The sequence below is a fragment of the Erigeron canadensis genome, chromosome 3 (genome assembly GCF_010389155.1).
Source record: "Erigeron canadensis isolate Cc75 chromosome 3, C_canadensis_v1, whole genome shotgun sequence".
NCBI classification, from domain to species: Eukaryota; Viridiplantae; Streptophyta; class Magnoliopsida; order Asterales; family Asteraceae; genus Erigeron; species Erigeron canadensis.
The window spans coordinates 6131703-6145503 of NC_057763.1; the positions used below are offsets into that span (position 1 = coordinate 6131703).

General features: G+C 35.1%; 1 protein-coding gene across 1 annotated transcript; it reads left to right on the forward strand.

Moving 5' to 3' along the window:
• Positions 1–2810: 2810 nt before the first annotated feature.
• Positions 2811–4166, forward strand: LOC122593333 (WRKY transcription factor WRKY51-like). Its single transcript, XM_043765728.1, has 3 exons — positions 2811–3380; positions 3472–3600; positions 3765–4166. Exons 1-3 carry the CDS (start codon positions 2914–2916, stop codon positions 3934–3936), a joined length of 768 nt encoding a protein of 255 aa, XP_043621663.1. The 5' UTR covers positions 2811–2913; the 3' UTR covers positions 3937–4166.
• The last annotated feature ends 9635 nt before the right edge of the window (positions 4167–13801 follow it).

Below are 13801 nucleotides of genomic sequence, written 5' to 3' on the forward strand. Positions count from 1 at the left end.
GTCAGCAGTGAGTTTATGGATTTTTATTATAGTCGATATTGGACGTGTGAAATTCTAAAAGGACCATTTATGTTTTTGAACATTCTCTTTCAATATGAATGTTCTCGCGCGACTCTCAGTTTTGTGGAATGAAATATAATATATTTTATGGGGTTAACAAGTATGTATCTACCTGCATACTATCACCTAGATTTTAAGAGAGGGGGGGGGGAGATTTTATATTTATACACGTGATTAGCAGGGGAGAGATTGTGAGAAGGAATGCTAGAAGCAGGGTGCTTCTAGCGGCATAAACCAAGGTGTAAGGCAGTTCAGAGTGAGGCGTCATATGTCCCGATGCCGCCCTTTTCGGCCTTAATGCCGCTCGGAACATTGCCCTGAGGGGCGGCAAGTGCAAAAAAATTTTTTTCACCCGGATGAAGTATACTGCCTTACATATATATATATATTATATATATAGATATCTGATAAAGAGATCAAAAAAATGTTTCGGTGAGTTTTCTGACGAAATTTCTTCCACTTTCTTTCCGGTGTGTTATTTCCAGCTAATCTTTTTCCCCATTTCCTTTCTTCAGTAATGTTTTCTTTTTTTTGTTTGCAATCAGTAGATCAAGAGAGATAGATATAATAAAGGTGTGTGTGTTTTTCAATTGGCAGAAAGAGAGAGAGATAGAATGAAAATTGTGTGCGTGTGGGTGTGTTTTTCAATTGGCAGAGAAAGATGGATAGAATGGAGATTGTGTGTGCGTGTGTTTTCTTTTTCTTTTGTTAAATGTAAATATAATAAAAAAATAGTTATATATTATATATATCTATATAAATTATATCTATAAAAATCGTTTGAAAAACAAAAAAAATATAAAAATAAAAGGAGGGGAGCCCCAAAAGGATGCCTAACTCTAAGAAAAATAAGGGACATCTCTTTTGGGGAGCCACAGCCACATGGCGAAAGTCGCCCCCATATAGGGTGCCCCAAAGTCCTCTCGCTCTTAATAGTCTTATACCAATCATCAATAGATTGATTGATATATGGTGGGACCTAAGACTTTGAGGTTTTTGGTTCAAATTCTGGTGTGAGCAAAATGTTTTCAGGAATGGAGACAGGGTTTTCTTATTATGGGTTTCCTCTAGAATTGGAGTTGGATATATAAAGAGGCATGTCAGTAAGCCCAAATTTACCGTTAAAAAAAACTAAGGTGTAATATTTCTTATTTACAAATCTAGTTTTTTTAAACGATATTCAATATTAGTGACATCTTATTATACATTGGTGAAATATTGCATATACCATAGATTAAGGGTGTAACCATGAATTGTTACATAGATTAAGGGTGTGACCATGAATTGTTACATGTGATGTAATAAAAGAACCCACATAACGTATTATTTCGAATAGTCAAACTCGTAAACTCAAGTAAACCTAACATATTATATAACAACAAAGAACAATGGTCGGTTGACACTCACAGACTACTGTAGCAGCTACATTAACCTTTTTTATTTTTGATTATCAAATATCTTTTTTTCCGAAACAAAAAAACCTCCTCCTTCAACATCTCTGCTTTTCTTTTTCTTATGTGAATCTCAAACAATCTCTCTCGTTTTTTTTTTTTTTTTTTTTTTTTTTTTTTATGTCAATCTCACACAAAATATTTAGAACCCAAAGCCAATGATGATGAAGATGAACCGTAAGCTGTCACTCGCGCTATTGCTTCTGATGAAGACGACGACCGCCACCATTGATGAAACGTTGGATGATGAGGTTAGTATAATTAAATATTAAATATATGCAAATGTTTATATATAATTCGACACTGAATGAAGGATAATAATTAATCTTCTTAATTTATAAGCCTAAAATCCTCATAAATCATAGGATCATAAAATGTTAAAAATCAAAATGTAAGATTATGAAAGAGATTAAGGATTGTTTGGTAGAAGAGAATCACAAAAAATTAAAATTTAATATAGAATGAAAATTATAATAAAAAAAACAAATATTTGAAAAAAGAATAAATTATGTCGTTTGGTATAAACAACTAATGAATGTAAGAAAAATATAAACTAATTAATAATTAGCAAAACCATTGTTTTTCCATTCATGACTTTTTTATTTTTCATTCTATTTTCGGTTCAATCAAACAATGAGAGTGTTTTCATTTTTTCCTCTTATTTTCATTTTATGGTATCAAACAACCTTTAAATGGAATCTACATATCATCTTTACATGGCTTTATAAGATTTTTAGACTAGATTAATACGATTCGTTAGCGAATCTCGACTCGGTTGCTGTTTGTAGGCTTGGTCTAGTTACTATGTCTTATTTTGTTTGCTGGTCTTTTTGGTTGGTTTGTTAAGCCCCGTGACATTGGAAATGTGAGCGCCGGATTAGAAAATACCTAATAAGAATGCACTTGAGCACCTCAGATTAGACAGAACACCACAAAGTGAAAACCGCTTACTTGGCTTTCGATGGTTGCAAAGTTTTTCACTCTTTTTGTAGTCCTTGCAGTTAATGTTGTGACTTAGGTATAAAATAATTGCTTTGTATTTTTCTAAAACTTTGTATTTATTTTTTAAGCAACTAGCTTTTTGAAATTATGTTGTTTAAAAAAAAATAAAAAATAAATAATACAAAGTATTATTTTCCTTGAATGAATACACACTCTTTGTTGGACTTTTTAATCACGAGTATCCACCACTCATTTGTCTTCTTTTTAAAACGAATCCCAACACAAAGTCAAACACATCTCCTGATCATCTCTTTGACCCAGTTTCCTCCTCCTCCTCCTCTCTAATAAATACCTCCCACTCTCCTTTCATTTCATTTCTCCCTTCAAATTCAACCTTTTATTCTCCAAATCCATTTTATTCTTAATAAATTATATATATATATATACACACACATACAAAATGATGTCCGTCAATTTCGCCGGAATGCAAACCGCCGGTCACCACAATGCCGTTTTCCAGCTAACTAACCACAACTTCCCGACTCCCTCATCTAAACTTACTCCACGCGCCGGTCACGCGCGTTTCAGACGCGCCCCGTTATCAACCTCCGATTCTCACGGTCCATCAACCTCTACACAATCCGCACCGCCGGTTATTTTTAGGTCAACGCGAGAGTCAAACGAAAGTAATTATACGACGTCGTCTTCGTCATCTTCTCGGTCAACGACTGGGTGTTCAGGAGGAAATGAAGAAGCAACTGTATCAAACGGAAAACGGTTTTCCGGCTTAGGTATTGTAGCTCCGGCGCCGGCTTTTTCTTCAAGAAAACCACCGCTTCCTTCTGCTCACCGGAAACGGTGTCGTTCTGATCGTCCGTCTGTTTCTTTACAAACTTCCGGATCCGGTTGCCATTGTTGCAAAAGAAGGTACGTGCGCATTTTAGCAAACATCCATCATTCTTGCTATCTTACGCCTCACATAATTTTTTCTGACTTTTTTATTTCATTTTTTTTTCAGGAAAAGTATATCAAAACGTGAAATTAAAAAAGTTCCGATCACCGGCTCTAAAGTGGCAAGTATCCCGGCTGATGATTATTCTTGGAAGAAATACGGCGACAAGAGCATTATCGGATCTCCTTATCCTAGGTAATTAAATTCACAAGTTATTGAAAATGTAAAATTTTAATTTTTAACAAATTTTAAAAAAGAAATTATAATATTTAACGGTATATAAAATAGTAATAAATATATATATAGATAGATTATAAGATAGTTATATTAATTATTATTATATTTGTGTAAATGTGCAGAGTGTATTACAAGTGTAATAGTGGAAAAGGATGCCCGGCAAGGAAGAGCGTGGAAGTAGCGATGGACGATTCAAAGATGCTAATAGTAACATACGACGGAGAACATAGTCACGCGCCGTTGTCGTCGGTGATAGTGACTGGTTTGACTGGATCAATGGTACAGTCAAAGTAAAGTAGAGATGGATGGGGACATGTGTTAGGGGCACAAGTTTTCATGGTCAATTGTAGCAGGCCAACGAATATTAAGTAGTATGACTTTTAGTTTAATTTTTAATTGTTTTCTTTGTTAGAATTTTATCATTATTTTTCGTAGTGGGTGTGATTTTTTGTACATTGTTGAAAAGAGATGCCCCTCGAATTATGAAATATATATTGGACAGAGACTTTAATTTTTGTCGTCTATTTTGGTGCTTAAAGTTTTATTCTAAGGTATCCAAAGTCAAATTGATTAAAAATATAAAATTAATTAAACAATGAGGATGTTGAAAATGCCGATACTATAGATACAATTAAATTTAAAAAATATAGAGAAATATATATAAATGAATCATAACTGTCTTTTTGTGGAGTATATTTTAATATGAAACACATCAATTGATCAAAGCATCTTTAAAATCCACTATTTTTAGATGGTTATACGTGTATCTATCAACCTGCAGATAAAAATATTACATATATATGTTTTGTAGAAGTTTAATCCACGTAATAGTTTGTAACTTGTAAGACTATCTTGTTCAAATCATTCGTAAATGGAATTCAACTTATACATTTGGCCTGTCCTAAATCTTAATTTTGTGGTTTACAGATAGTGAATATATGTAGTTTTTTTTTTTTTTTTCTTTTGAAAGTTGTGAATTGCTCTCAAATGAAGGAAGATCTAAATAAGTTGTGTGAACCTAGACCGAATATGTACGAGTTGCCTTTGTAAAATAGATAGAAGATATAATAAAGATTTACTTGGCCTCGGCCAAGTTTTTTGATGAACTAGATCTGTAGCCATGTTGTGTGCATATGTTGTGATTTTTACGATGTCGTCTGATTCTAGCGCATGTAACATAAGAATGTCTCTATAGACGTAACTGAACAAACAGAACATTACGGGTTACCCGTTTCTTGTTAATATACAATGGTTAACCGGAGTCCGGTGATGGATCAAACATATCATCTTGTCTAAACATTTGAGAAGAATTAATTTGCATAAAACTAGTTACACTATGTTAGATATTATTTGGAATATCTTTGGTAGAAAAAGCATATAGCTTTTGATATATGTTGTGTCAACTTTGTTTGGATAACTAAAAATATGTTTCCACCTAATGTGAATGTGTGATAAGAACATATGATAAACATAAACATATAACTAAAATTAACATTGGATGACCCGAAATCATGAAGCATTATGAAAAGATATAGCAATAAAATAAATACGTCAATCCACTATCTTAATAGTGCACCAGAATCATCAAATTTATATAATCTTATAAAGATTATCTTATATACAAATTACAAGTGTACATTTGATTACTCTACATGATTCTTGATTCTTTCTACAAATATTATTAAAATCGAGTTAAAATCATTTTATTTCTATTATAGTGAAAACACAAAGAAAAAAGTGTCAAAGGCGATTAATAAGTCAATGGATCCGCGTTAGACGTCAATGGGTTAGTTGTTCTTACTTTAACTTTTCGAAAATTACAAGAATACCACCAAAGAATTGTTGTGTAAGATAATGATGGGGTACATCATTCACTTTTGGTCGTATACCACCAAAGAATTGTTATATCAACCATTTGGGTTGATAGCCAAGTATCCAATTAAGTCGGGCCCGACTATGTTTATTCCGGATGCACAAAGTGCATGTTCAAATCTCTGACCGTAAGCATATGGATTTATTCCGTTGTAGTGGTATTTTTGGAGGTATTTTGCAGGCACATGGATTGTGCGGCCTGCTCGTGACGTAATCAATGTGGTTCCAGGGTACCGGGGTATTCCCTCCAAATTTCACCTTTTGAATATATTGTATAATAATGTAAAATACATTGTGTGGTGTATGTAAAAAAAAACAGTTCTATAGGGCTCATCTCTCGTTACATATTGGGATGTCCTTACGAATGAGGTGGGGCATAGGGGCTTTATTTATCATTTAGTTAGTTTCCTCCAGAACGTTGGTAGACTTCCACCGCCAGTCATTTCGGATTGACTGTGCTGGTGATGTGGTCGATCTCTACTAGACGATGAAGAGACAATGTTGTTGAGTCGAATCACCACTGCTGTTAAAAAACATATATAAACATTGGTTTATAAAAAATTGAAAATTATGAGTTTTGCTGCATCTTTTCTGTAAAGCAATCTACTTGGTTTTTGCTTTGAATTGCATACAAGAAAATCTTAATTAAGCTAATTTCAAGTAGACTCATTTGGAACCTTTATTCCCCTCTGCTCTTCTTTTCATGTTACTTTTCTTTTGTTGCTTTTGTCAATCGTTATGGACAACTCAAGATGTGATCAAGTGCTGCAAAATAAAAGTGGATTCTACCTTTTATTATGAAATTAGTAATTTGTCGATAAATGTATAATATTTTTGAGGATAGAGAATAATGGTTTAATTCCCAAAAATTTGATTATTCATATGTTAACATATTTTTCACATGATTTGTTTTTGAAACAATTTTTGCCGATACCTCTATTTTCATTAGATGTTTTTTTTCCCGAACATTCAATCGGTATATGACATCGGAGAAACGTCATCGTATAATGGTGAAGCCTTGCACGTATGCTAGACAACGAGATGTTGACCATGAAGCCGTTACAAGTATTCAAAGAGAAATTTATCAAAGTTTTGTCATCCCTGATGATCAAATTCAAGATCTTAGATAAAACCGGGAGTGCCTCTGACCAGCTGGGTTGATCTGTTATAAATAATTACTTTGCTTCAATAAATTGAGTGAGGTTTTTTTTTTTCCAAAGAAATTACCATTTAAGCTTCTAATGCTAATAAATTCAAGTGTCGATAATGTAATGATCTCAATTTATCTAAAATAAATCAATTTAAGCTCTTTAAGGGCTCTACCAAGTCCTCGTTTTTTTCTTCTAAAAAATCAACATTCAAAAAATGTGTGACTCGTGAATCTTGAAAGATTTAATATATTTTTTGTTTAAATTAGGTCTACATTAAATAGTCTTCTCATTGAATAAATCGTCAATCTAAACACCTCGATAGAAACCCCTATCACATGGATATCTGAAGGTAGAAACTCATATAAGCTTATTATGAATAGAAATTAATTATAGGTGACTACCCTCAAATATGTTTAGAGTAAAATTCAAAAATATATATCATTTCTACTAAACCTTTTGATGATAGTTCCTTCCCATGTATTTAACCATTCAATTAAGTTTTAATTTATGGTACTTTGACTCATTAAAGAATACCCGATCTGTATTTATAACAAAATTTATCTGAATAATGTTCAATTATTGCATAAATGGAGATAAATAAATCTAACCAAATGAGTATAAGTCAACTGGTACTATTACTATTATTTTACGAAGCGCGTAACCCGACCAGGGAAAAAGTGTAACCCGACCACCCACTATTAACGGCGACGTCGCCGCAAATAGTGGGCCCCCTCTGTCAGTCAACGTTTGTGAGGAGACCGAATCACGTGGGTGTGGACCCCACTATTAGCGGCGACATCGCCGCAAATAGTGGGTACCCCACTGCCGTGATGCATCGGAAATACTGTGCGGGGGTCACATAGGCTAACGCAGTTGACTATTATACCAAGCTTGTTGGCCAGGAGGATATGGAACCACACTTTACTCATCCAATGATCTCTGGGCCGGCTTCTTCCATAATAAGAGGTTCGCAGCGCCGATAACATTCGGTTGCCCTCTGTTTGCCCAAACATTTGCATGTACCCATCGAGGTCAGATTCATACTCCGCGAGCATCTGTGTACGAACCCACTCTGCACCCATCTCCTCATCTAGCCCCAAAGCTACAACGGTAGCTCGAAATCCACAGTTACCGTCTCCTTTTACATTTTGTGCGCCTACAACGTACGGCCTTAAGTACGATGGTATTTCACCTAATACCCAAGCGTAATTTTGGGAAAGACTGGCGTTATACGGTTCCGCAACATACCCAACCCAACTGGCCAATGACTGTGCCTCTGACTCTGGATCTGACACCAGCTCCTGCGTCGTTTCATATATGGGTGCATTTCTAGGTTGTGTACGTGGTGGCCCGAAGATGTCATCAACTAAGTTGGAAGATGGTTGGTCATAGTTGAGCCAATGGTCTTGGGACGTTTCGCCGAATCCATATAATTTTTGTGTCACATATGGTGTTTCCCCGACCCCGTAGGATTGGGACGGCTCCCCGAAAGTATATATATCATCTAGACCTGGATATGGGTGCAGGTTTCCGAAAATGTCAGGATTATCTTTGACCGATTCTGATTCAGGGTGGGATTGATCCTCGAACAAGTTTCGTTTCTCGGGATAACGACAGAACTGGGACGCCTCGTACATACTGTGTCTGGCGGGCTGCGCAAGTGGGGGTTTGTTCAAATTTGGCACCTTGTATTCCCTCGGTCGACTGGACTTGGATTTTCGAAGCCCAGGTGGGTTTTTGTTGAGATCCGGCACCTGGGCCATTAGTAAGAATCAGTTTCCTAAACTGAGGTAGGTATATATACTGTATTTATTGAATTAGACAAATAATTTTTTTTATGTATTATGTATATCTTTGGCGGCTTTTGTTTCGAGCCGACTGGTCTTCCGCGTGTGGTCTTTTGAATAAGAGGATCTTTCACTTGTGTCTTACCGGGCTTAAACATGTCTTTAATTTTTGATAACCAATGTTTCTTTTGGGCCTTGGGTTGCTGATCCAAGAAATTCGTAAGACCATCAACGACTTTATGGACATCGTCTTCTTCGTCTTCGTCTTCTACGCATGTCCACGGTGTTAAGTCAAGCTTTCTCCAAAACGGGTCTATGACATGAGGCTGTATACGAGTCCCTGCATTTTTTTGATATAAATAAATGTTCGAAATTATGTCCTTTGGATGATAAAATACAAGCAATAAATCGTACTAACTGCGCTGCATGTACTCGGCAACCTTGTAGGCACATGGTAGCCCGCAACTGGACTGAACCTTGCACCCGCATTTTTTTACATGTCTTTTAAGGACTTTGTCTAAGCGTACGATTTCATCAACCATGATGTCCAAAGCTTTAAGTGAAACCTTTCCCAAGAGGTCCTTCATACAGTTGTAATTATGTTTCCCCTTCCGGGTCCCGTTCCTTAACCCAGTTGGCCCCCTATTTCTGTTTCTTGAGCGATCAGGACAGAATCAACACTTTGCAGAATTCTAGTAAATGTGCATTTCCCCCTCAATTCTTCCTTCAGTAGGTGGTGCTCGGCCTCCACTCTGTTTGTGGTGTGGTTTTGGTAGTTGAGGTGTTCATCGACCCAACAGGACACAAACTGCTCTCGGTATGGGGACAACCAATTATCGGTCAGGTACTTGTAGACGCCTGGGAAACCTGCAAGTTTTTTCTTTAACTCCTTTTCGTTTGACTTAAACTCGTCAAAAGTCCGAGATTGATAGACTTTTTTCCATCAGTCGTTAAGCCTGTCAATGTTAACATCTTTCTTCATCCGCAAAGCCGGTTCGCAGTGCTTCATTATGTTTTGCCATATATGGTACCTACACAGCAGTTGTTTCGCTTCTGGCATAACAACCTTCAAAGCTCTCATCAGGGCCAACTCCCTATCAGTAAGAACGACACGAACGGCAAAGCTATCAGCAAGGGTGGACTTGAGACATCGTAACACCCATTGATAATTCGCCTCCCGCTCGTTTACGATAAACGCATACGCTAAACTGAAGGTCTTCCCCGTTGAAGTCACGCCGACAATCTCAACTAGCGGCATGTTATAGATGTTGGTTTTGTACGTGGAGTCTATTTCAATAACCCAGGGGAATGCGCGCCATAGGGTCATTGATGTTGGATGAATGAAAAACAGGTTCTCCAAGCGTCCATTTTTGTTATTTGTGGTAAACTGGTAAAAGTACCTTTTCTCCTACAACAGTGAGAACATTACCTGCGAAAAGTGACCAAGGTATAGTAAATAAGTCAATTCCAACAACGTAGTACAATATAATATTTAATGTTTGTACCTGCATTGGAGTACGCCCTGCTTGGCCGGACCTCCGTCTCGCTTTCAGGAAGTTGGTAATGTCTCCTTTCCGAGTCAGGTTTCCCGGAAATTCAAGTTTGAGGTTTACCAGGATCTGGTGTGGGTACAAACCTCGATCCGATTGGGTCCCCACATATTCCTTTTCTTCATCCGTCATCCGTCTGGCGTATGCATTCCCTTGCAGATCGGCAGTTGGATCATGATTGTGTCTCCAATCCTTGACGGTTAACCTCCAACCACCATCACGCCCAGGGCGGCCTATTAAAGTGAAGGGACAACCTATCTTACTGGACCGTTTAGGTGGGCCAATTAACCTTGCATCGCGCGCTCCACCGTGGTGACATATAAGTGTCACTTTATTGACCACCTCTTTTGAGTTTTTGTTCATTCGCCGTATGACTAGAACATAACCAAATCCATTGCTGTTCTTTGAGCCCACTCCGTTAATTCTTCAAAGGAACCGAACACCTCATCAGTTTCGAAGTCCCCAGCTTCGCATTCATATTCACCGTCTACATTAGGTTGCTCAAACACATTATCCGGCACTTCAATACATACGTTTTCTGGGTCTCCCCAAATATCCTCCAAACTATCCATCTGAAACAATTCAAGTAAACATCAACCACATTAACTTATTATTGATGTCCATACTATATATATATTTACACATACGTATAATATCTATATCTATATTCATAATACATATATATATATATAAAAAGCTTGAAAAGGAAAAGATACACAAAACCAGCAACTACAAATATGTAATGAAAACGATGATTCCTATATATGTATATATATATATATATATTTACACATACGTATAATATCTATATCTATATTCATAATACGTATATATATAAAGAATAAGATTGAAAAGGAAAAGATACACAATACCAGCAACTACAAATACGTAATGAAAACGATGATTCCTATGTTTGAAATTTTTTTTCAAAATACACAATGATTCAGTATGAAAACCACGACTTTATGGTATTGCGTATCTTATTACTTGCTGTTTTTTTCAAGTGTACGATATGCAGTTGGACATTCCATATATATATAGTGTTAACATCTTTTGAAATCGATGATTCCTATGCGCTAACATCTTTTTATCCTATTGAACTACGTCAAAGAACCATTCCCGATATGTCATAAACCATTCCCAATATCTAATGCCAGACAAACATTACAGACTGACATGGCAGTGCCACGTCATCACTATATGTAGTTGGACATTCCATATATATATAGTGGGACCCCCTATTAGCGGCGACGTCGCCGCTATTAGTGCTGACGTGGCACTGCCATGTCAGTCTGTAACGTTTGCCTGACATCAGTGGTCGGTCGGTGTCGGGGGTCCCACTATTAACGGCGACGTCGCCGTTAATACCCTGGTGGGGTTGACCGTTGACCTGGTGGTGTTAACCAATGCCTCCATGCAAAACTTTTGAGCATGGGTTCAAAATTCAAACCTTGCGATCCTTTTGACCTTTAGGTATCTAAATAGATGTTTCAGCGGCGCAATAGCAATGCGAGTTGTGAACTGTACCACTAAGGTATCGAGAATCAAAAAGTTTCCTCCATCTATTTTTTTTAGACGGATAAATGTAGATGGTTGAAAGTGGCCTTATGTATTTAATTCTCATTTAGTTGTTTTTCTGATAGACTATAAAATGGAGAAAAATAATTGGTCCAGTTATATATTTGTTGATGAAATAACACATCTAAGGATTCTTATCAAAAGGAAATTATAACGGTTTACATGTCAAATTACATCATCTAGATATCTCTTCTCTTATATTAATAAAATTATTTTATTTTAAAGAACACTTCTTAATATACAATCTTGATATTTTTATGACATTATTAAAAAAATTAAATTTAAAAGTGGACAAAAAAAAGAAAAATAAAAACTTATTTAAGATATTATGACTTTAAAATATTTTTAATAAATTATAATGGAAGGTTTGTATTAAAGTGAGAAAGAAATTTGTATCAAAATATGTTACGTTTTTTAAACAAAATGTAGGCTTAACATCTTTATTAAGAGCCCGCATAATATGAGGGTTAATTAACTAGTAAATGTTAGAATAATACTCCATCCGTCCCACTAGAAGTGTCTTGTTTTGAATTTTCAAAGTTTAACTTTTACAACTTTGACCATAAATAACTTTCTTTATGTTAGATAATATTTGATGAAAGTTATATGAATTGATTGTGTTTTATAAGTGTATTTTAATGATATAATTTTCATCAAGTTTTATATAATATAAAAAAATATATTTAAGGTCAAAGTTTAAAGATTAAGACTTTGAATATTCAAAGTAAGACACTTATAATGGGACGGGGGAGTATTAATTTTTGACTAATTTGATATATTCATGTGTACAAAAATTTGATATTGACACATGGTATTCCTTCCTTGATATTGATCTATCATGTATCAGAAGAAAATCATTAGGTATATTTACATAAGCTTATTATCATGTATCAAAACAAAATTATTAAGTATATTTATAAGCCTATCAAATTAATCCCAGTTGTAAAAATAAAAGCTAAAATTGTCAAACAGTCGGAATTCGATTTAATTTTTATATGAGCTACCTTTTTGACTTCAAAGTTATCATTGGTTTGTAAGTATTTTCTCTTGACTAGTTCATTCGGGTCTTTCAAACGGCATCTTGACCACTTCAATTCTTTAAAAAGGAAACCGTATAGTATGTGTTGTACTTTAATTCGATGATTTGATCATCAAATATTATACTCAAAATAAATTCTGGAATGATGTCATGATTTGTATTTGTAATATGTATTGTAGATAATACAAAAAATATTTTATGATTGTGTAGTATTCTCACAAGACCCGTTTTGAAACGCATACGATTTCCACAAAAATAATAGGTCCATTATTATGATTGTTTAGTATTCTCACAAACCTATCCATTAACAATTTCAAGGAAACATAATCACATGAATTAATAATATGTGGGTGTAGCCTTGTAGACAGACCGTATTAATTGGAACTTATAAGTAACGTGCGTTCCTAAAGTTACTAGCGTTAACATCCGATTTGATGATTCATAGAACATGATATATATATACTACATTTGAAGCTAAACATGCAATTATGCAATCATTCCTAGCTGTTTCAAGAAAAAAAACTCTTGGGTACGTCTTATTGCTCAATATTACCGGTATTCCACAGCGTTGATTTTGTATATATTATCAACCTGTCCCACATTAGTATGAGATAACAAAAAAAATAAAAATAAAAATGAGTCCTCCTATCATACTCGTACTTTTTAGTTGAATCAGAAAGATATTAAACTAGTCCATTGAGGACTTGAAGATCGAGTTTGTAACACCCGCCCCGCATTTGCCTACTAATTAATATAGCCTCTAGTTGTGTAATGACATGAAATTTACACATCTCCCTCCACGGTTTACGTTCTTATAACATTTATATAAATAATGTTTTTTATATAATAACTTTTTGTCATCATTACGTCTTACGTTCTTATAACATTTAAAGCATTAATATAGTTATTGCATATATTTTTATACATCTTTTTACTCTTTTGTATTTTTTATTGTTATTGCTACATATTTAATTGTATTTTTTAGATTTTGAGTTCGAAACATTAATTTGGGAACAAAACTTTGTCGTGTAGAAAGCGTATCCCGTGGCAACGCGCGGGTTACAAAAACTAGTTTATATTGTAGAACCACCGTATACAACATATAGGGTTTTAACAAAAGCAGATGCAAAATCTTGGAACTACGGACCTATTAATTTCGTGTTTAATAAGTATCACCGTATC